At 44.5% G+C, this 25045-nt stretch overlaps 2 protein-coding genes across 9 annotated transcripts in view; one reads left to right on the forward strand and one right to left on the reverse strand.

Annotated features, from left to right (window-relative positions):
* Positions 1-254: 254 nt before the first annotated feature.
* Positions 255-25045, reverse strand: part of LOC121594473 (oxysterol-binding protein-related protein 9) — a 47215-nt gene continuing 22424 nt past the window's right edge. The window contains exons 2-15 of the mRNA XM_041917737.1: positions 21160-21288; positions 20619-20951; positions 20457-20534; positions 20307-20357; positions 20150-20231; positions 19978-20079; positions 17085-17181; positions 4152-4783; positions 3967-4074; positions 3718-3892; positions 3501-3636; positions 3207-3424; positions 3022-3127; positions 255-2958 (exon numbers count right to left, since the gene is read on the reverse strand). Coding sequence (XP_041773671.1) covers positions 2872-2958; positions 3022-3127; positions 3207-3424; positions 3501-3636; positions 3718-3892; positions 3967-4074; positions 4152-4783; positions 17085-17181; positions 19978-20079; positions 20150-20231; positions 20307-20357; positions 20457-20534; positions 20619-20951; positions 21160-21288 — 2334 coding nt within the window. The 3' untranslated portion in view covers positions 255-2871. The remainder of the gene's footprint in view (positions 2959-3021; positions 3128-3206; positions 3425-3500; positions 3637-3717; positions 3893-3966; positions 4075-4151; positions 4784-17084; positions 17182-19977; positions 20080-20149; positions 20232-20306; positions 20358-20456; positions 20535-20618; positions 20952-21159; positions 21289-25045) is intronic.
* LOC121594478 (elongation of very long chain fatty acids protein AAEL008004-like) lies at positions 18698-24697 on the forward strand. Of its 8 annotated transcripts, none has more exons than XM_041917743.1 (7): positions 18698-18997; positions 22289-22601; positions 22718-22814; positions 22894-22987; positions 23085-23328; positions 23396-23538; positions 23634-24697. In XM_041917743.1, exons 2-7 carry the CDS (start codon positions 22565-22567, stop codon positions 23808-23810), a joined length of 792 nt encoding a protein of 263 aa, XP_041773677.1. In that variant the 5' UTR covers positions 18698-18997; positions 22289-22564; the 3' UTR covers positions 23811-24697. The 8 variants fall into 8 exon arrangements, with proteins under 8 accessions (XP_041773677.1, XP_041773679.1, XP_041773681.1 ...); XM_041917745.1 differs by having other exon boundaries at positions 22313-22601; XM_041917747.1 differs by having other exon boundaries at positions 22317-22601.

The raw sequence follows: 25045 nt of genomic DNA on the forward strand, positions 1-25045 counted from the left end.
CGTTAACCAGGGGAAGGGAAGTGTATGTATAAAGTTTTCAGTTTTTAAAAGGGGTATGCGCATCATATGAGGAGAAGGATGTGTTTTTTGTGTATGTTTTCTATCTTTCTTCTTCCTATTTTCAAATATTGTTGTTTTCTTTTGACACCGTTGTTGTTAACATGCTGTTATCTAGATTTTTATGCACTTGTTTGTTGTTGTTCAAACTTTGCTAAACATCTTTGCTTGATAATTGTTTTCATATTATTTTTTTGTTGCTTTTTGTTATGGCTTCTTACACATTAGTTTGCATTTTGCTCTGCACGCACTTGGGTGTTTATTGCAATCGATGCCATCTTTCGTTCGCCTCCTGCCCATTTTTCACTTTATCTTCTCGTTTACTTTCGGTTCATTTCTTGTTTTGTTCTTTGCCTCTTTCGCCATTTCCAGCTGCATACAATTTTGTTGTTGCTTTTGCTAATCCAATATGATCCCGAACAACGCTGATATTAGTAGTTAGACGGACGATAAACTACACAATGCTTTCTAAACTGTAACAATGTGTGTGAATGAGTTTGCCTTTGAATGGGAAAAAGAGGTTCGGTTTTTAGGGAAACGGAACGGGGGCGACACCACTGGTGCCAAGTGACGGAGCACTATACACCCTAACCTAACCCGGAAGAGATGCTTGCTTGGTGTGTCTAGTTGCTGCTGCAGTAAGTTATGCTTTATAATGTTTGCTTTTGTTTTAATTAGCTTTAACTCGTAAGAATTCTGTACTTTTAGGTTTAAGTTTTTACTTTACTTTTCCCTTTATCTTTACTCCTCCGACTAATTGGTATGCTAGTAATGCGCGATGGACCTGTTTTGCGTTGCAGCTTCTTTTGTTTCTTCTTCTGGTTTGTTTTTTTTTTTGTTTGTTTGTTTTTGCTTATTGTAATTCGTAATTCGTCTTCGTCGATAACAAGCGCTTTTGTAGTTGTGTTGTTTCACCGTTAAGATTCATGTTTCATATAGTAATGTGTGTTATATGTTTGTTTTGTTGCTTTTACTTTTTGCGTCGTATTATCATCCTCATTATTATTAATTATTATTCGCACCCATTCGAACCGATCCGGTTCGGCAACCTAGGGTGGACCAACATATAAGTATAGGCTCGTGTTTTTCTATAGTATTAGTTACTGTGTGTATAATATAACTTTACATCTTTTTTCTACGCACGACTTTAACAGTGAACGATGTTTGCTTTTGCTTTGCTTACCCGTGCGCGCGTCTGTGTGTTGTTTAGGTGACTTTTATGTTTTGTGTGCATGTTGTATCATCTTTGCAGGACGAGAGTTAAAAAATCGAATTAGCTGCTGTTGTACATTCTGTGTGTGTATTTTTTGTTTATGCGGAAAACCTTCCTTTTTCCTGTTTTTGTATGTCTCTCTTCTTCGCTGCACCGTCGCTTAACAACAGTAGAAAATATTGTTCATTGTTAACATGCACGATTTCTCCTCCTTGCTTTTGTATCGTTTTATACTAATAAATTACTGGCGCAATTGTTTATTTCTTTTTCCAATCAGATCTTAGAAAATGTTTGCAACGTTTTAGTTTTTAGTTTTTTTCTCTTCTTTTATAACGTTACCATTCGTTAGTTAGGTGTGATAACTTTTATTCGATTACTTTGCATTTGCTTTATACTTGCCATTACCTTCTAACCTGCCTCCCTCGTCTCTAGACCCGGACAGAATAATGTTTTTTGTTTGTTTGTGAGCAGTTTTGGGGAGGAGTGTTTGCTATCATGAACATGTTTTCGCATGTTTTCTGCTCCTCGTATTCCCTTCTCGTTTGAGGAGTACCGGTTCTGTTCATTCCACTTCATTTGCATCCTTCTCGTTCTCATGCAAGTAGTAATTGTTTTTATTTGTATTGAAAGATTCTCGCTATGTTATGTTTTTTGTGCATATCACATTGTTTTGTTTTTCTTTTACAGTTTTTTTGCTATCCTCCCTTTCACCTTGCTATAACAACATTACACTAAAACTGAGAATTTCAACATCACCATGTTTGGGTTCTTTGTATTTATATACTCTTTTGTTCATGCCGCGTTGTTTTGAACTGGTTGCTTGCGTGCTTGGAAAAACGCCTTCGCTTCGCGGTTTGTTTAACGCGAACATACTACTACATCATGGTGCGATTGTAGCGGGAAAGAGGTTTTACAGTGATGAGAAACAACAAATAAACAATAAACACAAAACACAGTTAATAGCCTACAACACTAATGAAGATTCAAACATTCATTCTATACGTTAACGGAAAAGAAGAGGCCTCTATTGACGAAATAGACCACCAACAGAGCATAAGTGAGTGAAATTGAGGAGATTATTATAGGGTAAAGGCAGAGGAAAGCAATCATGGGACGGGATTCCCGGTTTCCATTTTAAATACTCTACGAAACTGACCAATGCCTTCCGCTACTATTACACGGCATAGCGCGTATGCTGGGGTATGCTTTTGGAGCTAGAGGTTGTCCGTCCGACTGGACAAGGATTCAGTTTCACCTATCAAACAATCTGTAGAGCTCACCTATAAATGCGGCATGCTTTATATCTCTGCATTATATTACCAAAAAACCGTACTTTACTGGCAGCGATTAGTAAATGATAGAGAATTGTTACGCATGTTGCTTACCACCTAAAAATGTCGCATCGACCGCCTGCTTGCCTTTTCGCTCTAATCTGCACTGTTTGAACATTTGCTTGTGTTTAAGATGTTGTGTATAATATGTATATTGTATAGTATATATATAGATGTAGATATATATATCTTTATATCTGAAGTTTCTGCTTACGTGCTAGTGCTACCATCGTTGGTGGTGGTGCTGGTGGTGTTATGTTCATTCGATTGCTATCTTTTGCTATCCCGTTTCTCCAGCGTTAACCTATGCAGCAGCGGCGTGGTGTAGATCCACGATTCACCGATACCCTTGAAGTACTGTAAAAACGATAATCCGAGATCAATATACGCACGCTTGACACATTCAATTACGCCACTTACCTTCGTGTCCCATTCACCGAACGTTTCCTTCCGCTCTTTGGCTTCTTCGCGTTGCTTTTGCTCTACCTGGAACTTTGCATTCGTTGCCTTTTCGATGTCGTTCGCCCTGGGGAGCGGGGAAAGAAAATCGGTTGAAAAGGTTGCGTTTATAAGCAACAAATCTTATTTATGCCGCTGTAACTTACTTTAGACCGGCCGTCACTTCGCGCCACACTTTGCGCGATTCGTTCTCGTCCTGTTCGGCGACCGGGCGCACCTTCTTCTTGAAGATCGGTATGCTGTTCACGTCGACGAACGTTTCAAACTTGGAGGGTTTGCTGCCATCGTTGTATTTGTACTCCATTAGGCCGCTCCATTCGCCGCTGATACTGATGAACGATTTCTTGTCGTTCGGTCCGTAGATCTGCGCGTGTGTGTGTGTGTAACGACAGGTAGGTTAGATTTAGCAATTCGGCAAACTATAACCTCTCGCCTCTTACCTCGCCCTGTATTCGATTCTTCTTGCCACCGTAGAACGGTTTTGTAATGAAGTCGATGTCGGCCCGGTAGCCCGTCTGGGGACAGGTGATGGTAACCGTGCCGCCGAGCTCAATCCACGGTATTGTTAGGATCGATCTGAAACGTAAACGCTCTTGTCAATGACTGTGTTGCAACTGAAAAAAGTGCCTCGCGAGATGTTCGTGTTCGCATGCTTACCGTCCATAACCATTAGGAAATGTGACGATATACTCCTCGTTGAGATCACACAGCGTTACCGTGCCCTGGCCAATGTTGTGCACACCGATCGAGAGGCCGAGAAACTTGGACTTTGTCCACACGTGCGCCGAAAAGCTGATCTTTTTGTTGTAATGCTCAGCATAGAACGCTGATACTGTAACGGAAGGAAGCAAATGGCATACAGTCAAAGAAGATGTTGTAACTTTTAGACAGGAAATTGCTGCGTACTTGGAGGATGATGCGAGACCTGCTCGGCAATAAAGGTTAGTTGATCCCTGCGGCACCATGGTACCGGTCCATCCTTAACCTCCACGTTTGTCGCTTCGTCACCGGTTGCTAAAACGAAAAAAAAAAAATCAAATAACTATACTCTTCGACCACTTTTCCATTCGCCCGCACGGCCTAGCACTTACGCAGCTCCGGAATATCCCAGTGGCACTGGAAAATTTCGCCCAGGATCGGATTGTACGGCTTTTTCGCGACGGAACTTTTGCGCCCCGCATGGTACGCGCTCAGGTACCACCGCACCACCTGGATCATGCGTTCGCGCGGCTCCTTCAGGTCCGCTATCCGCAGGAACAGATCCGGATGAGCGAAGTAGTCGGCGTACATCTCCAGCAGCGACCGCCGCTCGAGGATGAACGTCGGCAGCACGACCTTCGTCAGGTCCATGCCGATCTTCACCTGCGACAGCAGATGGGTCACGACCGAACCGTGCGACTCCATCGACAGATCGTTGTCCGACTCGTCTTCATATAAGGCATCGTAGTCGAGGCTGCCATCGGTCCGGATCGGTAGGGCTTTCGAGTCGTACGAGCGGCGCGGCACACCGGACCCGGATACGGCGGCAGGCAGGCCTGCCTCGTGCAGTGTGGGGCGTGTCGCAACACCATCGGCACCGACCAATAGGGGGGCCACGACTCCACTCTGGCCCGCCGATATGGTGTCCTGCTTTTTGAGCGAGTTGCTTGTGCTGTCCTCGGCCGATGCATACTGTTCCTCTCCCGACAGGCGGCCCGTGTGCTCGGAAAGCGTGCGTGTGTTGCTGAAAGGGGATAGAGAGAGAGAGCGAGAGGGGCATGGAATAAAAGATTAGTGTTAGAGGAATAATATTTTAATGAAATAAGCTCCTAATTTGATGCTAAATAGGACATTTAATTTATGTTCATAAGAATTTATGACAAAAATTACATATGTCAGACAATGTGGGATTTTTTTTACAAGAAATTAAATATACTTAGATGTTTGCTAGTTTATTTGGACTGGTTACAGGGCTGCTTAACGCAATTCCCAGAAGTCCATTCAATTCAAGTGACACATTCAGAGAAACAATTCCTGAACCCTTATTGGTACTGAAACTGATGTTAAACCTCTAACCGTCTTGGCATTGATCCTGAATTCAGGCCGGCCCTGGAACTGATGTGTAACCTAAATCCATCCGGGAACTGACATTGAACTCATATCGATCCTGAGTTGATACTAAACTCATACGGTCCTGGAACTCATACCAAATCCATGATCGGATCTGGAACTAATTTTGAATTCATAACGGTCCTGGAACTGATGCGGAACTACCAGTCCTGGAACTGATACCGAATTCATACCAAATACTGGACCCATATTATTCCTGAAACTGAAATTGACCCCATACCAGTCTTGATACTGATACCGAGCCCATAAATATCTTGGAACTTAAACCAAATCCATAATGATCTGGAACTGATTTTGAACTCATAACCATCTTAGGTTCCGATCCTCGAAACTGATCCCGAATCCACACCAGATACTGGACCCATATTGATCTTGAAAGTGAAATTAACCCCATACCAGCCTTGTTACTGATGCCGAGCCTATAAAGGTCTTCGAACTGATATCGAACTCATACCAGATGCTAAAGATGCTGTTCTTATACCTGTTCCGATAACGGAACTAATCGATCCTGGAGCCGATCGACGCTAAATCTCGACAGTGATAGTGTAGTGATTTCCATGCGAATTTCGTTCCAGAATTAATAAGTATGTTTCGTTCCAAACAACAGACAATTCAACCGAAAGTTCGTATAAATTTGGGAAATAGGTTTTTTGCACCTACTTGTGCTTGAACAAAACAGCGTTAGATTTTGCTGTGCATTGATTAGATTACCAAATAATATGTATTAATGTGTAGGGAAGTACCCCGATGGAGTGGCCCAGTGATTTATTCGAAAGACACGATGGCTCCAACAACCGTACCATCCCTTTCATAGCAAGTATGCCTGCCAAATAAGCCATATCTGCTTCTATGGAAGTACATCGATTGATCTACACGTTTTCATTCCGAGAAGAATTTAGTTCCGATCTGAAAAAAATGCAGATTGCCCAACAGCAGCCTAGAAATGAAGCGTGGCAATTAAGGGTATAGAATTTTAGTTCAACTTATGAAGCGTTAATGCTTTTTTTAGTACAATTTTAAATCCTTCTTATATGAAATCACAGTTCATTTTTTTTTATTTTTGTCCTTGTCAGTCCATTGATGGTATTAAATTTCAAGGTCTGAATTATTCATAGGACTTTTTTATGTGCTCAAGCATCATCGCTCAGCACGAACGTTGAAAGCTCACTTGAACACAACACAAACGAAAACGTTAAGCGAATGGGCCCATTTAATTCATTATTTCGTACCAAACAGACCTCTCTCGATGGCGCGTATGAATTGCCAATCATCCTTTTGCGATAAATTATAATCCGCTTGTATTGCATTTGTATTGGGCCACTCGTGTGCCCCCCCCCCCCTACACACACACACGCACATCCGATAATTGACCACGGGATCGGCAACATAAATATTCGCCCAGTACGCCGCCATCCATCGTCCAGGCGCAGCAAGCACCCACCGCGTGTTTCGGGCAGCGCCACTGCGGACAGCAAACGGGCGCGCAAGACCCACGTGAGCAAGCAAAAAGGAAATAAAATAAATTTCAATCTGCAATCTGCTGGCGGTGTGCTGAACCGTCCGCGGCGATGAATGGGGAGAAAATACATAATGCGCAAAACAAATAGAAATTCCTGGGGGGTGATTTTTTGTTTTGTTTTGCCTTTTCCCCCTTCCTGCTGCCCCGCATTTGCGCCCGTCCAACTGGTGAAGGATTTTGGGACGACGGACGGAAGGACACACCGTCGTACCGTGCCGGGTTTAGCAAGCATAAGTTAGGTAACGTTTACTAAGCGCAGAACAAAAAAAAATGGAGAAAGCAAAGCGAAATCACAAAAAAGCTCACGTAACAGCAGCAGCAGCAGCTGGGAAGGAAAAGTTGTGAAAATAAAAATGACCGTTCTAACAAACCGTCAAACTCTGTACAAGAAAAAAAAACATTGAAACATACTACACGGAAGCAGTTCCTCTTCAGAGAGTGCAACAAGAACAAACAAACCCCTCGGGGACTCAGCAAGAAGGAAAAAGGAGGACGCAAATCCGAAAGGTGGCAGCACCGGGTACGCTGTACGTGTACGGGTTTTGCAAACACCGAACAGGCAAATGGCAGTGACGTGCCTATTCTGTACGCAGCAGTGTAAGCATGATGGTAAAGTGCGATGGTGTAATGTACCTGAATCGTAGAAAGTAAAGCAAATCGATAACCACTACCGTTGCTTTTGGGTGCACGAAACGAGCAAGAGCGAAAGATGGGACGTGATTAGTAGTGTAAGGCATATGGTGGAAGTTTTGGAGAGGCTTTCCCGAGGGGGTGGAATAACGGCATGTCTTTGCATGGTGAACACAGGCAAACACACACACACCAAATGCTAGATTCCGAGCAATGAGTATAAACTGCAATCCGTAGAGTTAAGGATAAGTGGTCGCCATCAGGTCGTAAGGTAAACCTGGGAGCCCGTAACGTATCTGCAGAGAGTGGGCCCGACTGCCGGTACCATCCTGCGTGTGTCGTTAACCCGTACCTGGTACACACTCGCATACAGAAAGACCCGACCGGCTTCTTTAATGGTTGGTCGTTTTTTTCCCCGATGCTTAACAATATGTTATTTTGTTTATATCGATCTACCTATTAGATGGCATGTTTTTGCGCATCCATGGCCATGGGGCGGTGAGGTTTAGTTTATGTGTTATTGAAAGAGGGACATAAAAGTTGGATCGATCATATATTTAGAGAAATATGATGATCCTTTTTTCTTGCAAAATAGTAGAAACGAACTATCTCTCTCTCGACCGTGTTTAGATTGGTGCGTGTTTACGAGGTAAGACGATCCATAGAGAGTAATTGCTAAGAGCGAAGCTCTATTCAAGAACCATTTAGCTATCATTTATTTAAACGAATCGTCAGTATTATATGCCCTTTTGCACAATAATGTAATACACTTAGATACCTTCGCAGAACTGCTAACACATTAATCACTTTCCGGGCGCCATCATTGACTAAATGACGTTACAGTGTGATGATGATAGTAATGTATCTACCGCGTGGAGAAGACATCGCCACTTCCAGTAGTAATTTTTGGCCATTTTTTTCGGTACATCGTTACAAGAGCTCATTAACCTCTTTGCCTGCTACTTGTGTCTACTGTGCCCGTTGGATGGGTTTGCTATTAATAAACATATAATGGTAACAGTTCATGATCTTGGCCATTAACGACACAGATGCTGTTATGTATGTACCGTGTAAACTCAATATCACTTTGTAGGACCGTCTTTGCCACTATCGGCGTTGACGTCTTCAGCAGCAGTTAACAGAGTGAGTTACATAGACATAGGGCAACAAGAGACTTGCTGGCACCTACTACAATGATGTTCTTGTATTAGGCGTAACGTCCTTCGCGGACATACCGGCCTATAGCCTATACAGGCATTTGAGAATTAATTCATTACCACGCAGCCGAATAATTAATCTTTGCAACGGGAGGGCGGTCCATACTAGATTTGAACCCATGACGGGCATGATATTAAGTCGTTCGAGTTGACGACTGTACCACGGGACCGACCCAATGAGTTGAATGCTGCAAGTGACAATATGCATTCAAATCAGCACTAATAGTTTATTTGAATTTTTTAATTACACACTCTTTCTGGATTCAACTCACTCACTAACTATTTCGACTAGTGACTCACTCTTTTCGGATTCAACTAACTTGAATCCATGCAAATTCAAATGTTTTACTTCGCCCAACTTTCCTAGTATGGATATTTGAACCCATATGCTAAAATCCAAAGGGTTCAAATCCGGAGACGTAGCAGAGACCATTCCTGATGAACTGATGACACATGGCAAATGCTCCTTGCACCACTCTTGAATGATCGAAGCCTTCCGGACTGGAGCTGAATCCTGTTGGAAGCAAAAGCTCTTAGCGTAATGGTTTCAAGTGGCCTTGGATGGAAGCCTTGAGTGTTCTAAATTGTACTTCTTGTTGATCTTTATGCCTTTGTCGAAAGATTGCCATTGATGGCAACTCCATGAACACAAGCAATTCAATTGTGGCTCCAGAATAATCAATGTTCTGTCCGAAATGTTGTGACCTGCAAGTATTATTTCTATAATGCCACCCTGTAGAGCCTGAGGTACATTCTTACTTATATTGAGGATTTTCTTTCATATTAAAAAAAATATGATTATGATTATCTAATAATCAAATAAATCTTTGTTTCTATGCATTGAAAACATTCAGAATCATTCAACATATAATACTTTCCATTTTCTAATGGTCCCACGCAGCAGCTCCTACAAGACCGAAAAAAAGCCTACCTATCCCCTATCTTCTGACTAAGATTAAAACATATTTTTAATGAAAAACTTTGTACTAATTCTACAAAATTGTACGCCCTCTATAGATGTGGGCCTCGTCAAACATATTCTCAAAGCCAAGTGGTCCACGATCCTAAAAATGTTGGAGAGCACGGGTTTAGTAAATTTTACCAAAATTTGACCTTTAATGACTATTCCTAATGGGTTACCGGTGGCCACTTCGTAAGAGACCACGAATAAGACATCTTTTGAGGGTAAGAGTTCTACAAGTCTTCAGTTCATCAAATGAACATTACCTTTCTAGCCCAAGATAGACAAACGTGACGAAATAATGATATCAATTTAATAATATTATGATATAATCTGCAGAACCATACTCAACGACTCCAAGTGTCGTTATATTCCGAGCTAAAATATTGACATCTTTTGCACAGATTACCCGTCTACCAACAATTCGCAGGAGAGCTCCAAGCATTATATTATTTATTGTCCCCCACAGTCACCTATTTTAATAATGCAAACCAAACGAAACCAAAGGAAAGGTAAAAAAGAAAGGCGACCTTTATGTTGCAATGCAAGCGCATCGGCGGTGCATTTATTGGCATGTGCCATATTCCCCATATCTCGCTAGCACATTGTAGTTTCATTACCCCTTGTTTTACTCAACCATACACGGACCGCCGAACGAGATGAGCTCAGCGAAAGGGTCTGCTGCCTCCACCCTGCGTCACCCAAAAAAGGGAATTGGTGTGAACACAACCGAAATATACAAAATTCCCAACGGGAGCTGGGAGGCAGTGAGTAATAAAATCAAACACACCAAACTCCCCCCATCACACACCACGACGGGACTGCATGAAGAAAGATTGTAAAATCGGCCACCACCCACCGCGATAATACCTCGCGCGCACAACACTCGTGTGGGTGATATTTCAAGTGCATGGGGAAGAGGGGAGAAGCAGCAGCGAAAGGGAAAAGTAAACATAAAGGTTGTGGTATGTGGTATGTGCATTCGGTGAAAAACACGTTCTTAATATCTTAATCGTAAAGGTACAGCGACGGCAACAACACAACAGACACACATCGAGAGCGAAAGAGGCAGAGGAACAACTATAAATATATAGATGTGTGTGTATGTACAACTACAGCTGACAGCAGTGCATTTTACACAAGCACAGACACACACATATATAGTTCTTCTCTCACTGGGGGAGGAAAATTTCACCCGAAAGAGGAGGAGGATGGAAAATTGCTTCCAGCACAAACGGCGGAAGGAAATGGAAGGTTCGGAAGCAAGGGAAAACGGGGCGGGAGAGCCTTTAGTTTATGGCGTCACACTGTCGTCATTATCCATCTGCTGCTGCTGTTGGTGGTGGTAGTAGTAGTAGTAGTTGTAGTAGTTCTACCCTACACAGAACTCTATCCCTTACATACAAAAAAGGGTGAAAAAAGGGCTTTTCCACTCTGCGCACTACTAACACTACTTTGAGGGGGGGCGAGAAAAAAACCCCAGAGCGAGCAGCTGAGACACTGAGTATATAAATAATATTTCCACCGCAGATACACACACACACACACACACAGGCGACGGTGAAAAACGCACCACGAGGTGTTGTTCCCCAATTGTATAAATTATTCTTTAAGCAAGTTGTGCAAAACCCGACAAAAAGCGTCGTCTGTGCAAAGAGAAAATGAAGCAAAACCCCAACTCAGCATGCCATGGTTGGCAACTATCTTTACCTATCTGCCGTCACGGAGCTGGTGCGCCGAAAGGAAAACCGTTCCGCTAATGATTTGAACATGATGTGGCCGCTTAATTTTTCTCCCCGTTTTTTTTCTTCTTTTCTCTTTCTGACCAGATGTGTTAGTTAGTGTTGTTTTCACCGAACGGCGGCAGCAAAACACAACAACACTGCCCCTTTGGTTTGCGCGAGACCGATTGGTGGTGGTGGTGGAAAATGTTTCTGCACTCCACACGCTCTTCACATTCCCTCTCTCTTTCTCTCACACATTTTATCGCACTCTCTTTCTCACACACGCACACACAAAGCCTTTGCTTTTCTTACGTTCTAATATTGCTTTAGATTTTCACAAGATCACATTTTGGTCGCTTCGTTTCGATTTTTTCCACTTCTGTTGTTGTCGCTTTTCCTTCTCTGACGGCGGCTTCCGGAACTTTATCATTCATCGTCACCATCACCATTATCATCGACCAATCGACTATCATCACCACTCTCTGCGGGAGGGTTTGTTGTATTGTTGTACCAAATCACATCAGAATGTGGTGAGGTTGGCCAATTTGTGTCGACCAACCAAAAAGTGAAGTCGATTTTCCTTCCCGATTTTCCTATTGAAACGCCTATGGTTGACTGCTTCAAGGGGTTGTGTTTTGTCGCTCCCCGTTTGGAGTTGTGTTAAATTTTTAAGCACTTTCTAATGAACTTTGCAACACGCCCGCTCGCTCAAGGCAACGTGTTCTCCAAAGCAAACACACACGGCCGCGGAACAGACGGAACACGATGTCCCTGTTGGAATCGGATTCCAAGTCGATCCAAACACTACACACACACACACACACACACTCTAATGGTGGCTGTAAGTGGGGATGATGGGAGTCCACCAATCGATAAAGAATCTTGCAGATGATTTCACTGAAACTCTAGTTAACCGCTGGAACCGTACACGGCCAACGCACAGGTTTGATTGGGAGAAACCTTATTGAAGTTGAGGGAGCAAACCACCACTCCCACCGGGGGCAGTCAAGGTCTGGGAAGACAATTGGTTTGTTTTAGACGGGCACAAATCCAAAGGGGGCGGAGCGCGCGTTGTCCCATATATATTTTCCCTCTCCGTGTGGCAAAATCGTAGCAGACAGTGGAATTGGAGCGAGTGACACTTGGCAAAGACTTCTGCTAATTCCATTCGTTGTTTGGGAGGTTAAACTGGGCAGACGAGGAGTTCGTGCTTTCGTGCTTTTAATTTAAAATTCTTGCTTCAGAACACACAAAGAAACGACCCAAACACACACACACACACAGACACGAAAATAGCAGTCTCAATGGCAAATCTCTTTGGACTGGAAGACGTCGGATTTCGTAAGGAAAAAAAAACAAGGAAAGTATAGAGAGTTAGTTTGTTTTAAACGCCGGACACTATACACACAGGCACATGTACACACAGGCAATCACGCGAATACGCCAAATCGTTTCAACTGTCACGCAACGCACACCACACCAACCCGAAAGGACTAGACACTTTAGTCCACAAGCACCGTCTTTGCGTCGTTCTGTATGCGTGCTGCCGTATGCCCGTGAGGTCCTTTCCGTCCTTTCGCTTGCACTGCTGAGTAGGTGCGTGATGGGGAGGGACGGGGGTGTCCCACACACTACCCCGCACACTGGCACACCGCTGTTGTACTGTAGCGCACCGCGCGCACGTGGAAGCAAGCGAAGCACGAGGCCAAGCTTCTGCCGATCCGTCTGACACACTGATGGCAGACCGTACCGCAAACACACGGCAGTCGTGCTCGGCTGGGCCAAGCAGTGTGGCCAGCCCAACCACCGCGGGTTCTCCCGATCGGGTTAGAATCGGGTTGCTTTTTCGGCACTTCTCGGCACCGGAATCGGTTCAATCGGGCGCGAGAGAGGGAGAGATTTTCCGTGCGTTATTGTTATTGCGCCCGCTCACGCCGCTCGCACTTTTTCTCGTTTTCTCTCACTTTTTCCCGCGTGCAACCGCGTCCGCCCGCCCAAGGGTGGGATGGGGGGTTGGTGGGCGGGAGGGGGAAGGAAAAGGGTCCTAGAACTGTGCTAACGTCACGCGATACGCTGCTGCACGCCGCGTTTTGCCGCAGTTTTCGTGCGAGATGCAATGCAACTTCTTCTGCCGCGTGCATGATTTGTTGCGGAAAACTGTTTCGAAAACGAACCAAAAAAAACGACAACAATCGGGTGCTGCATTTGGGTAGTGTGGTGCATTTGAATCACACACACACACACACACACACATACAAACGTACGAGCGAATCTGAGATTTTGAATCAATGCAACTCTTTAACGTCTTCCGGTTTCGAGGGCTTGAAATGCTATAATTAAAAATCAACAAAACACAACAAATTTCTGTGTGTTGGTTAGCGCTGGTGGCCATGTGCTTTTGCTGTGACCTAAAGTATAAAGCATACAAAAAAAACAAGGAAGAAAAATCACTGTGGGGCAAGCAAAGATATTCCTCGCTCTCTTTCATTTCATACTCTTTTGCTCGGCTTGTATCGCTTTCAGAGGAGAATTTGATGAATAATTTAATCCATACTGAGCTGTCAATGTGACACGCTCTCTTCATGCATGCGTGAGGCCGGAAATCCTTTACACGTGCTGCTGCTAGTGGAATGTTTTGAAATACTGTACACGCACCAGTGGGTTCGCATGTCCGCAAAGGATTCACGCAAACCTCTTGAAGAAAAATAAAATAACGAAAATGAATACTGATACACATAATGTACAAATTGAAACATTATTGGCGTATGTAAATGCTTGTATCAGTATTAAAATAAGATTGTAGTATAAGAATTATACATGTTGGAAACTCACCAGTGCCCAACAGTCTGTCAGGTCACAACGCTAGAGAAGAGAGTGAGAGGGAGGATAAAAACTATAAATTAGGAGATAAGGAGGAGGATTGGTCCGCTCCTAGCCTTTAGTTGAAATTCGACAATCGGTACATGTGGACTAATTTTTTGATTTAACCTCATAACAGTAAATAAAGTGTTTTCTCTAAAAAATCCACCGCGTTTTTCAACAATACAGTTATAGATGGGTCCCAACATTTCGCAGTCAATTGTTGATTAATAATTGAATGTAGCTAACTCTTACTGTACGTAACTCTCTCTAGTACGTAATTAATCCTAGATAAGATTAAGCTTAATATAACATTCGATTTTTCATCATACTGTGAGTAAGTTTGAGTAGGGGAACGCCGGGGCAGATGAGCACTAAGAGAAAACGAAGCTAAGGCTCAGCTAAGACTCAAGATGTATTTATTGAGTAGTATCAACACCACGTAAGTTTTATGAACCATTGTTAAACCAGCAATCGAAAAAAATATGAATTAAGGATGAACAGACAAAAAGATTATTAGTATTGCCAGTTCGTACATAAGCTTTAATTCGTGCTGCAAGAATACGTCAAAGTTTTAAAAGGCATATTTTAAAATGATATGATATTTCCCTGTAATGTATGCAAAATAAATTAAGAAAGTTAATGCATCTTTTTAATAAATAGATGCAGCCAATACTGTACAAATTCCATGTTTTTTTGGGTCAATTCAAACTGTTTTATAGTTCCTCAATGTTTTGACGTTTCATGTTTTGTTGCTGTATGCGCATTTTGCCCCTAATCTGTGGTTACAGAGGTTTTCGAGTGTATGTCAACAACATTTTCATTGCTTGCGAGATGAAATCTCGAATGTTGTCAAATAGTTTATTTCCATCGCAATAATTTCAGTTTTTGCACGTTGGATTTTCAACATTGGATTTTCAGGCTGGATTGAGTATGACAGTTCTTTGGGATGTGTTGAAAATCATGAGCAAGAATTGGAATTCTGAAAATGTTACCAAATGTAACATTATTTTCATTGCTTGCAAGATGTTTTTCAACATCTGTCAAATGTTCCATTTAAATCACAATAATATTTCAAATCTTCCACATGATTTACAACACATTTCAAGCTGAATTGAGTTTAACAGGTATCTGTGATATGTTGAAAATCATGCGTAAAAACTGAAATTTTATTGTGATGTCAATATAATATATGACACTGTTGACGAACATCTTGCAGGCGGTCAATAATGATGTCTACATTCGGAAATGACTTAGAAAAGTCATCACATGAAACATCAACTTTTCTTTGATATTTTTGAGACATCAATGGATTGCATAAAAGTCGTGAATTAACTTTAATTTATAGAAAAATCGTAAACATATAGAATGACGTAACAATGGCCTTTAGAGAAAAATTCAAAAAAATATAGATTAAACTGTTTAACATACCCATTGTCTTGGCAACTGATTGATAAAAATCGTCACTCTTTGCACTATTGATCATAAAATCTAGCATAGTCACTATTGACGCGTAAAATCTAGCACAAAATATTAAAAGTGAAGTCTAGTTTTAAACAAGTATGTATTATTTTGAAACTGAAAATGATGAATTTGAGACCAACAAATTAACAATCGTTTTATTTCCCTTTTTACCATACAATTGTAACGAAGTGTCAATTCGCCAATTGCATTTCGCCCAATCCACTTACTATAAACTAAGCGCAATAAATAAACGCCATTGATGGTACGCGTTCCAGTTTTCCATCCCCTTACAAGCCACTGTACAACCACTGGTAAAACAGGGCCGCGTGGAGCAGTATTGGCGGCATGCATTTTGCAATCGTCAATTAATAAATCGATGGGACAATCGAACAACCGCTAAACACCCAATGCCACCACCAAAGCATGCCGGAATAATGGGCTTCACAGGCCTGAGTTCGGTACAGCACACACACACACACAGCACTGGTTATGGGGTTTACCAATTTCACAAATCGATAGCATCCAGCAGCAGGGGGCTTCCTCTGAGGGTGACGATTAGGAGTGGTCGTTTCTATTCAATCGAATATGTTGGTGGATACGACGACCGCGCGTGGATCGGTTCAGATGGATGGTGCAGATGAAATTATCGACGAAAATGGATTGGTAGGAAAAGCAAGCAGCACTGTGGGGGCCGGCCATCAATGGGGCCACATGGTTTATTAATTGATAACAACAATTGGCACGCAATTAGGGAAATGTACTCGAACGTGGATACGGGAATAAAATAGAGATACGGTTACACTTACCGAAAAAATGAGAAAATGTTTAAATTATTAAACGCAGGAGCAACTCAATGCAGGTTTCGATTGCATTCATTAATTTCATTACTGTGCTGCCGGGGATATGATACCGTTTTTGGTTCAGACTGCTTCAAATTATCTTAACACCGGGATCAAATAACTCGTTAATAATGAACTGTCTGGTTCATAATTAAATTTCCTCCTGCCCTGAGGGGAGATGAGTTGGAAATCGTCCTTCTCCCGCCTTCATTCAAACAGTTTGAGGTTAAGCTGTACGCTTACCCACATACAAAACACAACTTCTTTGACAGCTTCGTAACGCAGTTTCGAAAAACTTTGTTCGAGAGATTTCCCACTCCAGAATGCTGACAGAATCAGTATACTTTGGCTAACCAAGAGTCAGCCAGCGGTGGTAGTTAGTGGTGGTGGTGGTGGTGGTGGTGGCGTCAACTTCGTCAGTTAAAACTGTCAAATGTATAATTTCCATTCGATAGGGTGTGAAGACAAACAGAGAAAACGAGAGAAAGCATGCGAGAGTGAGAGAGCTAGCTAGCACGTGTTTTGTGATGCTGGCAAAGGACACTGACAGGACACGAAAATGACTCTCGAACCAGCAGCCGTACAAGCCGTCCCTTCCCTCCCCTACCAGGGAGTTCAGGGTGTCAGAACCTTGATAGCGAATGTTCAAGATACCGGTCAGTGCCGGTAGAATTGGACAATAGGTATCTGTGGCCAACTTACCTGGTCGGTGTGTTTAATTGACTAGAGGTGAACGGGGAATCGTTCGCGTCGAAGAAGTCGTCCTCGCCCTCCGAGCTCGAGTAGGACGTTTCCGGCACTGTGGAGAAGGTATGGAGCGGTTCGGTTATCATGACGATGCTCGGGTGCCGCCGGCACTGCTGCCGCCGCCGACGCCGCCGGTGGTTGCGCTTCGCCACCGTCAGTGCATGGCGCGCGAACACCAGCAGTAACACTATGACCAGCGCCGCCAGAAAGCCGCACACCAGTACACATGTGCACTCCAACGTTTACGCGGCTCGTCCCGGGTCGGGGTCGTCCCTGTGGGGCAAAACTGCAGCAAATCTGCCCTGGCCAGTGTATCAAACTCACACACACACAGTGGTGCGGCGAGAGAGAGCGAGAGAGAGAGTTGGAGAGAAAGCGAGGACCTAATCTAAGGTGTACGGTTCTACACGGTGACGCACACTTTCCCTAGAAACTCTTGTTTTTGGCTAATAATTTACGCGTGTATACTTAAACTTCCTTTCTATCGCTGATAGGTTCTCTTTAATAAATTGGAAAAAGCTTGAACGTAAAAAAATCCGTCTTTTTTGTTTCTACACACTACACAAACGAGATGCCTCTAGCACACCGGGACGAGTCACAGCCGTCACAGCTTCAGTAACGCACGAGCACGAGGATCTCTCTGCTTCCTGGGATGGTTCATTCCCGTCCGTTGCCACCGCGATTGCTTCTTCTAGACAACAATGTCCGCATCCAGCGTACTCTCATTCGCCCATGCGGGCTTCACTCTCACACGACCGGTCGGTGGATGAGAACTGTTCTTAAGATTAACTCGGCCTGCCGCTGCTCAAAGTCTTCATTCGTTAGTGTGACTCCTCCGGGTGCGGGAATGATTCACCACCGATCCAAACTAGCTTTGTTGATTTCGTTGGCCATACACACACACGCACATACGTTTCTGGTCGTCGTTCACGGCTTCGAAATTGGTGGGTACGAGAGACTGGGGTGTCCGTACGCGCCGGAACAGGATACAGTACTACCCAGCGCACCATTAATTGGCGGTCGCTGTAAGCTCCCCCCGCGCGGTCGTGTCCGGGCGGGGTGCTTCTGCCTTCGCAGGACCCAGTTCCATCTCTCGGAACGTTCTCTCTCTCACTCACACCGGGAGCCGGAGATTTTCTTACCAAGAAAAGGGAAAAAATCACTCTTTCCTGTGCCGGTGGTTGTATATTCTGTCTCTCATCGGTCGTTCATTTTTTCTCCCGCGAACCCGTGTTGACCTCTCTCACTCACTCACTCACTCACTCTCTCTCTCTCTCTCTCTCTCTCTCTCTCTCTCTCTCTCTCTCGTGTGTACAATATTATGCAGTGTTTTCCACGCTCTACTCAAATAAATCGATATCCACGTGATTTTGGTGGAACTTACGCACCTTTCTCTCCCCCTGCCCCCTTTGCAGACCAAGGCAGCGTGGTTTTTCGCAGAGCCCTTGGCCCACTGCACGCGAGAGAATAGAACAGTGCGAGAGAGAGAGAGAGAGAGAGAGAGAGAGAGAGAGAGAAAGAGAGATAGAGAGAGAGAGAGAGAGAGAGAGAGAGAGAGAGAAAGAGCACGAGCGCACACACGAGATTCCAAACAGCCGGAGGACATGGCGACCCCCAGACGTCGCGGGCTTCGAGCCCGGAGAGGCCTCGATTACCGTGCGGCATTTTTCTGACAGTTTAGTACCGCATTACACATGCCTAGGCCCGGATCCCGCAGCCACCGGTCGCATATGGCATAGCGGCGGCTCCAGTGTGTGTGTGTGTGTGTGTGTGTGTGAGATAGCGGATACAACGGGGGGAAGCCGGGTTGGTTCTGGTGTCTCTCGGGTAGGGTTTTGAAACAACATTGAACAACAACGCCGTGTTGAGTGAGTGTTTGGTTGGTGAAGTGGTTGAAATCATGAAACATCCCTCGCCCCAAAAAGCACTTTGGCCAGCGAGGCGTGTGCATGTGTGAGTGCGAGGGTGTTTATAAAACCGGCTGGCTGGCTCGTGGCTGGCAGAAGAAAAAAAACCTTGCGATTTTCCTCCCATTTAAATGCGGCACCATTTGTCCGTCATTGTCGGCAGCTGGCACAAGTGAAATAAGGTTGCTTTTTTCTGCTTGCTGCAAACACCCGCAAAAACGCGAAAAACCCTTTGCAGCAGTGTCGGAACAGGGTGGTAACATGCTTGCGGGTCGTTGTATCGAAAGTTGCGCAACAATATAAGCGCATCCTAATTACCCGCGTGGCAGACGAATTGGCGAAGACGAACGGTGTGACGGCAATGGCAAAAGCCGACTACACGTACGCAGGGAGGTGCGTGTGATCAAGTACAGGTGTAAAACGCTGTCTACCGTTCGATCGATTCGAACCCGTCGTCGTGTATCGATTAGTAACAGCACCTCGTTGGTTGGTCTACCTAATGTCCCTTAGAGTTCTCTTTTTTACCTTTGCCGATGATTGTTCGAACTATAACTTCCAGACCGACCGGCTTCCAGTGTACTCTGTCATTACTCAACGCAAGACAATTAATCTAACGATTACCTATGAACTAGAACAAGTTTCTCCGCGGCGAATGACTGTCTGCTGTTCGAGTACGCTCCTCACTCTTTGCATCACTTTTGATGTTCTTTTTCTCGCTCTTTTTTCTCCGTCTCACTCTCACTCAAACACGCGCACACAGTGCAAACATCTCAATGTTTGTAAGCAGCAACTTTGTCATGAAGGCGTCGAGTTGTGCTGTGCTGTAATTTTCGGCCACCGCTGGTTGATGCTTGGTCATAGTGCACCCGGCTAGCGCAAACGGCACCAAACAAAAAAACAAAACAACAGTCGTTAACCAACTGCCAACACACGATACGTACCGCTAATGGAAGCGATGTTGGCACGGCGCGAACTTTCCCTGCATTCGTCAGCAACCTCAATGTCCGTGGGTAGCGAGGTGGACATCACGCCAACGACCAGACCTGCCGGGTTTTCGAAGCATGGGAAACAGTAAGGGAGTGGATGGGACTTTAGTGTTGCACCACAACTTACCTGACTCGCTGGGTTCCGTTTCCGTTTCGGACTTGCTCGAGATCGGACCCTGGTAGATGCCGTTGATGGGGTTCGCCGTGTTCTGTGAAAAAGTTGGTACGTGTTAGTGTGCTTGGTGCCAGAAGGAAGGGGTTTTGGTCCTTTGCAAGTAACTTACCTTCGCGATCTGTAACAACACTATTGAGTGTTTGATGTTATCCAGCATTGCCTAAATGGTGCCAAGTGGAGAGGGGATGGAGATTAATAATGATACCATGATAGCTGGAAGTGTCCGTTAGATCATGCCAAAAAAAACGCGACGACTTACGTTAACGTGCTCGTTGATGGTTTTCAGTTGCGTGGCTTCCTCCGTGTCACCAAGCGTTTCCAATCTCGCTTCCAGTTTCTGGGGAAAGAGAAAAAAGGAAAACCAAAACACCTCATACGTCAGCCAAATCTTTAACACTTGCTAAGAACAAAACACGCTTACCGTTGTTTGGTCAATCATTAGCTGTAGAAAAGCGTCCGCCTCCGTTACCTTCCGGTCGAACAGGACCAGATTGTTCGAGCGCCGGATACTGGTGCCGGGTGTACTACTGCTGCCTCCACCGACACTACCCGTGCCACCGCCAGCACCAACTCCGCTGCCTGGACCGCCACCGACGCCGCCGGTTGTGAAGCCCATCGCGCTGCTCTGTGCGCTCGTGCTACCGCTGCCGTAGTTGTACTGCTGGTCCCACAGCGCTCTGCTCCGGTTCGCGTGCCGCAGTATCGAGTCCTCCAGGCGACGAACCCATTTTTCGCGTTCCTCTGCATCGCGCGCCTATTATCGATTCGGTGTTTATGTGTGTGGGCCATTCCGACGCGATAAACCAGGACACGTGACGGAAAGGTACAACGTACAGATGGTTGGGTGTATGAGTGTGTGGGGAATTATTACCAGAAAAATGGAAAATCGTTAGCCACACGTGAGAGAGAGCCGTTTTTTGCCCCCCCCCCCGCCCCCCCCTTCCCCCCTATACACTACTTACCTGAAAGTGGAACGTCTTGTGATCGACGGTGATCGTGAATGTGTTGACGTCCTGGTCGTCGATGCCGATGATGGCACCCTTTAGCCGTACGCAGCCTCGCCGGACGCCTTTCATCATCTTTTCTTTGGACTGGAAGAAGAAAGGGCAAAAAAGAATGGAGAGCGTGGCGTTACTTGGAGTTGATCGTGATACGAAGTACACTGCAAGCACGGTATAGCTAGTGCGGACAAGAAATAATGACTCCCAAGAATAACTTGAGCTCATTAAACATTAATATCTTCAGTTTGTTAGCTCGGAGAGCCTTCACCAGTGTTCACCATACTAACTCCATCTAAATCTGTCCGCTCATAAAAAGAATAGGCCGGTAGATAATGAGAACAACGAACCACAACGGCTGTACTCCATAATGTGACGCACACATGAATGAGTAATTAAATTTTCGGGGATAATTAAGCAAAGCACGCGTCAACGAGTCGTTTGGTGCGCTCTAATACCGCGGTTATACCATCGCATCCAGTGGCGTGAAACTGCCCAATCAATCAGGTCTATTTCCAAGCATATAACGCGAAAGCGAAAATCTATTCATGAATCTATTTCTATTCATGTTTCTAATGCAGTATATTTATAGCCTAGTGAGAATACCAGACCATAAAGTGTTGAATTGGAGTAGTAATTACCAAGTGCACGTTACAGTGCCGACTTTAAATAATAATTTTCTTTTTTAAGCCCTACCAGTTGACATTCCCAAACCCGACACCGCCAAACCGTGTCCTTGAAAAGCTCACGCTCAGAACCCTTGGGTCGGGAGGAAAGTACACACAAACCCAAACCCGACCCGATTGCTTGCCAAAAAAGCTTGTTTATCTGTCGCCAGCGCCAAGAAGCAGGTGGTGGCGCTTGTTCTAAACGCCTATGTCCCCTCCGTTTCGCGTACCGTAGTGGCTTGTCAGGCAGGGAGCCTTGTACGAGTAGTCGCCGTACCTCAAGTGCTTATAAACAGTCGCGTGGTTGGCGCGCGTCCTCAGTACGATCGGCACTTTTCTTCGTATCTGAGGCTCCGGCGGTTTGGTCGGCCGGTTCTTGGTGTGCAAAAAAAACAAGCTTAATGGCAAGCTAAAATCAAGTATAGCTCTTTCGCTTATTTCTTCTTTAGGCAGCAAAATACCTCCACGGGGCAAAAGCTACCTCCTCCAAACCAACCGGTGTGTGTGTGTGTTGTTGTGCATAGTGTGTATGTTGTGGTTGCTGTTGGGCAGCTTTGCAAGTTGCACATGGTCACCACGGTTCTGACTGTTGCCGGAGTTGACCTGTCCAGCGGAGTGCCTGTGAGGGCTGTGCTGTGAGTGATTAGCCGTTTTTAGCTCGTGTTCAGCGTACAGTGCCACACACAGACACACATTTTAAGATGGACCTGTACCAGTATTACATCTACGAAAATGCCGGTAAGTGATGTTGCATATATCTCCCCTCTCTTGAATTAAAACAGAAAAAAAACTGGTGGACACTTTTTAATACCTTTTCGCTGCATGTTTTTTGCATCGTTTGAATGTGTGGATAGATCAACGAACTAAAGACTGGTTTCTGGCGGGGTCACCGTTTCCAATCGTCGGCATCATTATCTGCTACCTAGCGCTGGTGTACGTCATAGTTCCAAGGTAACTACCAATATGATCACTCCATTGAAAACCAACATCTAATGTACCATCATATTGTGTACTCGGAAAATGGAAAAAGGTACATGCGTAACCGGGAAGCCTACCAGCTGAAAACGTTCATGGGATTCTACAACCTGTTCCAGGTGCTGTACTGTGTGTTTCTGATTACAAATGTAAGTGCCCCATGCCACTTGACACCTACACCCAGGCATTAGCAAGCGTTCCTTCCGAACCAATCAAGGCCCAATCTCTTCCCCCTCTTCTTTGCAGCTAGTGAAGGCCGGCTGGAGGCCATACTTTTTCTACCGATGCGTCGAGACGGACTACTCGGACGACCCGAAGGCAGTGCTGATGGTTGAGACGACCTGGTATCTGCTGATGATCAAGCTGTTCGAGCTGCTCGAGACGGTGCTGTTCGTGCTGCGCAAGAAGCAGAACCAGGTCACGCTGCTGCACGTCTACCATCACATCAGCACGTTCGTGATAGCGTACATCTACACCAAATACATTGGAGGTGGGTTTAACTGCCCTAAACGGTTGTTTCAATAATTTTTATAACTCTATTCATTTGCTTTCGACAGGAAGCATGCTCACGTTCTCGATCGTGGCGAACTGTGTCGTGCACATCATCATGTACTCATACTACTTCATGTCCGCGTACGATGTGCCGCTGTTTAAGTTTCTCGTCGCAAAGTACAAAAAGTACATTACCAGCATTCAACTGGTAGGTAGTGGTGTGTAGATCGATGGAGCATCAAATTCTTCAAGCTCATCAAACTAATCTAACCCTTTCTAACTCTCATTCTGCCTCGCACACAGATTCAGTTCTGTCTGATGATGGTGAACAATCTGCTCGGGCTCAATCCGAGCTGCAACGTGTCCCGCCCGTTCCTGGCCATGTACATACCCAACATCCTGATCCTGACCTATCTGTTTTACGATTTTTACAACAAAGCCTACAGCAAATCGAAATCCGCCAACAAAGTGAAACAATAAGCATAGGAGGTGGAGGATGGGTCGGTTTGGTTTGGTTTGGTTGCATGCCCACGGTAGCTGCTTTCTTTTCTTGCTTGATTGGCACCGAAATCCTTGGAGAGTGCAATAATAAATCGATTTTATGTTCTCGCGCGTTATTGGGACAGGCCGCAAAAGGAGCGGTAGCACCTTCGCTTTGGTGGGGGACAGGAGCATAGCTCCAATTCAGATACACACACACGCCAGGGCTAATATATCGTTTCAATGCCTTAGAGACAGGAGATGGGAAAGCTTTAACTAATGTGATTGAATTCGAGGGAATTGTGTATCGTTTTGGTAGAAGAGGTTTGATTTTGTTGGTTCATTTAAGGATAGGATTTGCTACAGTAGTAAAAGGGGAAAGGCAGAAAAAGGTGAAACGTTTGTTGACAATTACGTACCAGAAGACGGGTTATTTCCTTTTGGTTTTAAAGATTACTCTTTTTGTTGCTGTTAGACATGTAGTAACCAATAGCAAACTATCATGGAAATATCGTTACAATCCTGGGCTCGTGAACGCGGACCGAGACAGATACGAAACGGGAGGGGAAGGAAAGACCGTTTGGTTTTTCTCCTTCATTTTATCTCTGCGACATAAATTTAGCTTCCAAGTGCATATAGATATATAGATAGAGAGAGAGTGTGTAAGAGAGAGAGAGTTGCAGCGAATGGCAAATTTAAACATTTAAACACAGAGATTCAATTGCTACTTGCAGTTTACACAACAAGGTACACCCCTCAAAAGATGCAGAGATGGTCCAGCAACTAGTTACGAGAGCAACGCTCACACAAAAATTCCAATGAAATTATAAACAACGAAGAATTAATCAAAAATAAAGAGCAACACGCGTGTTTAAAGTATAATTTTACATCACTGTGTAGTAATGTTTGATCCTTTTAAAAGTAGGTATGGATATTGAAGAGAAAACGATCATAGTTATGCTCGAGAACATGATTCTAAAGCACTGTCATATTTTTGATAGGGCTAAGGTATGGGAGAGTCAATTCTACTTCTTTTTTTTAATACACTTTGGATCTTAAAACACAACATGCGATTTAATTTCCGCTTCTTTTTCCGTTTTTTCCCCGCCAAAGCGGTTTGTACGCAAGCTATGCATGCGATGGTAAAGTTGAACGCAATTATAGTGTACAAGTAAAACGGGGTTGCATGCTAGAGGTAGAATCGGTTGTGCTTTTCTGCTCAACATTGCTAATTC

The sequence above is a fragment of the Anopheles merus genome, chromosome 2L, assembly GCF_017562075.2.
Source record: "Anopheles merus strain MAF chromosome 2L, AmerM5.1, whole genome shotgun sequence".
NCBI lineage: Eukaryota > Metazoa > Arthropoda > Insecta > Diptera > Culicidae > Anopheles > Anopheles merus.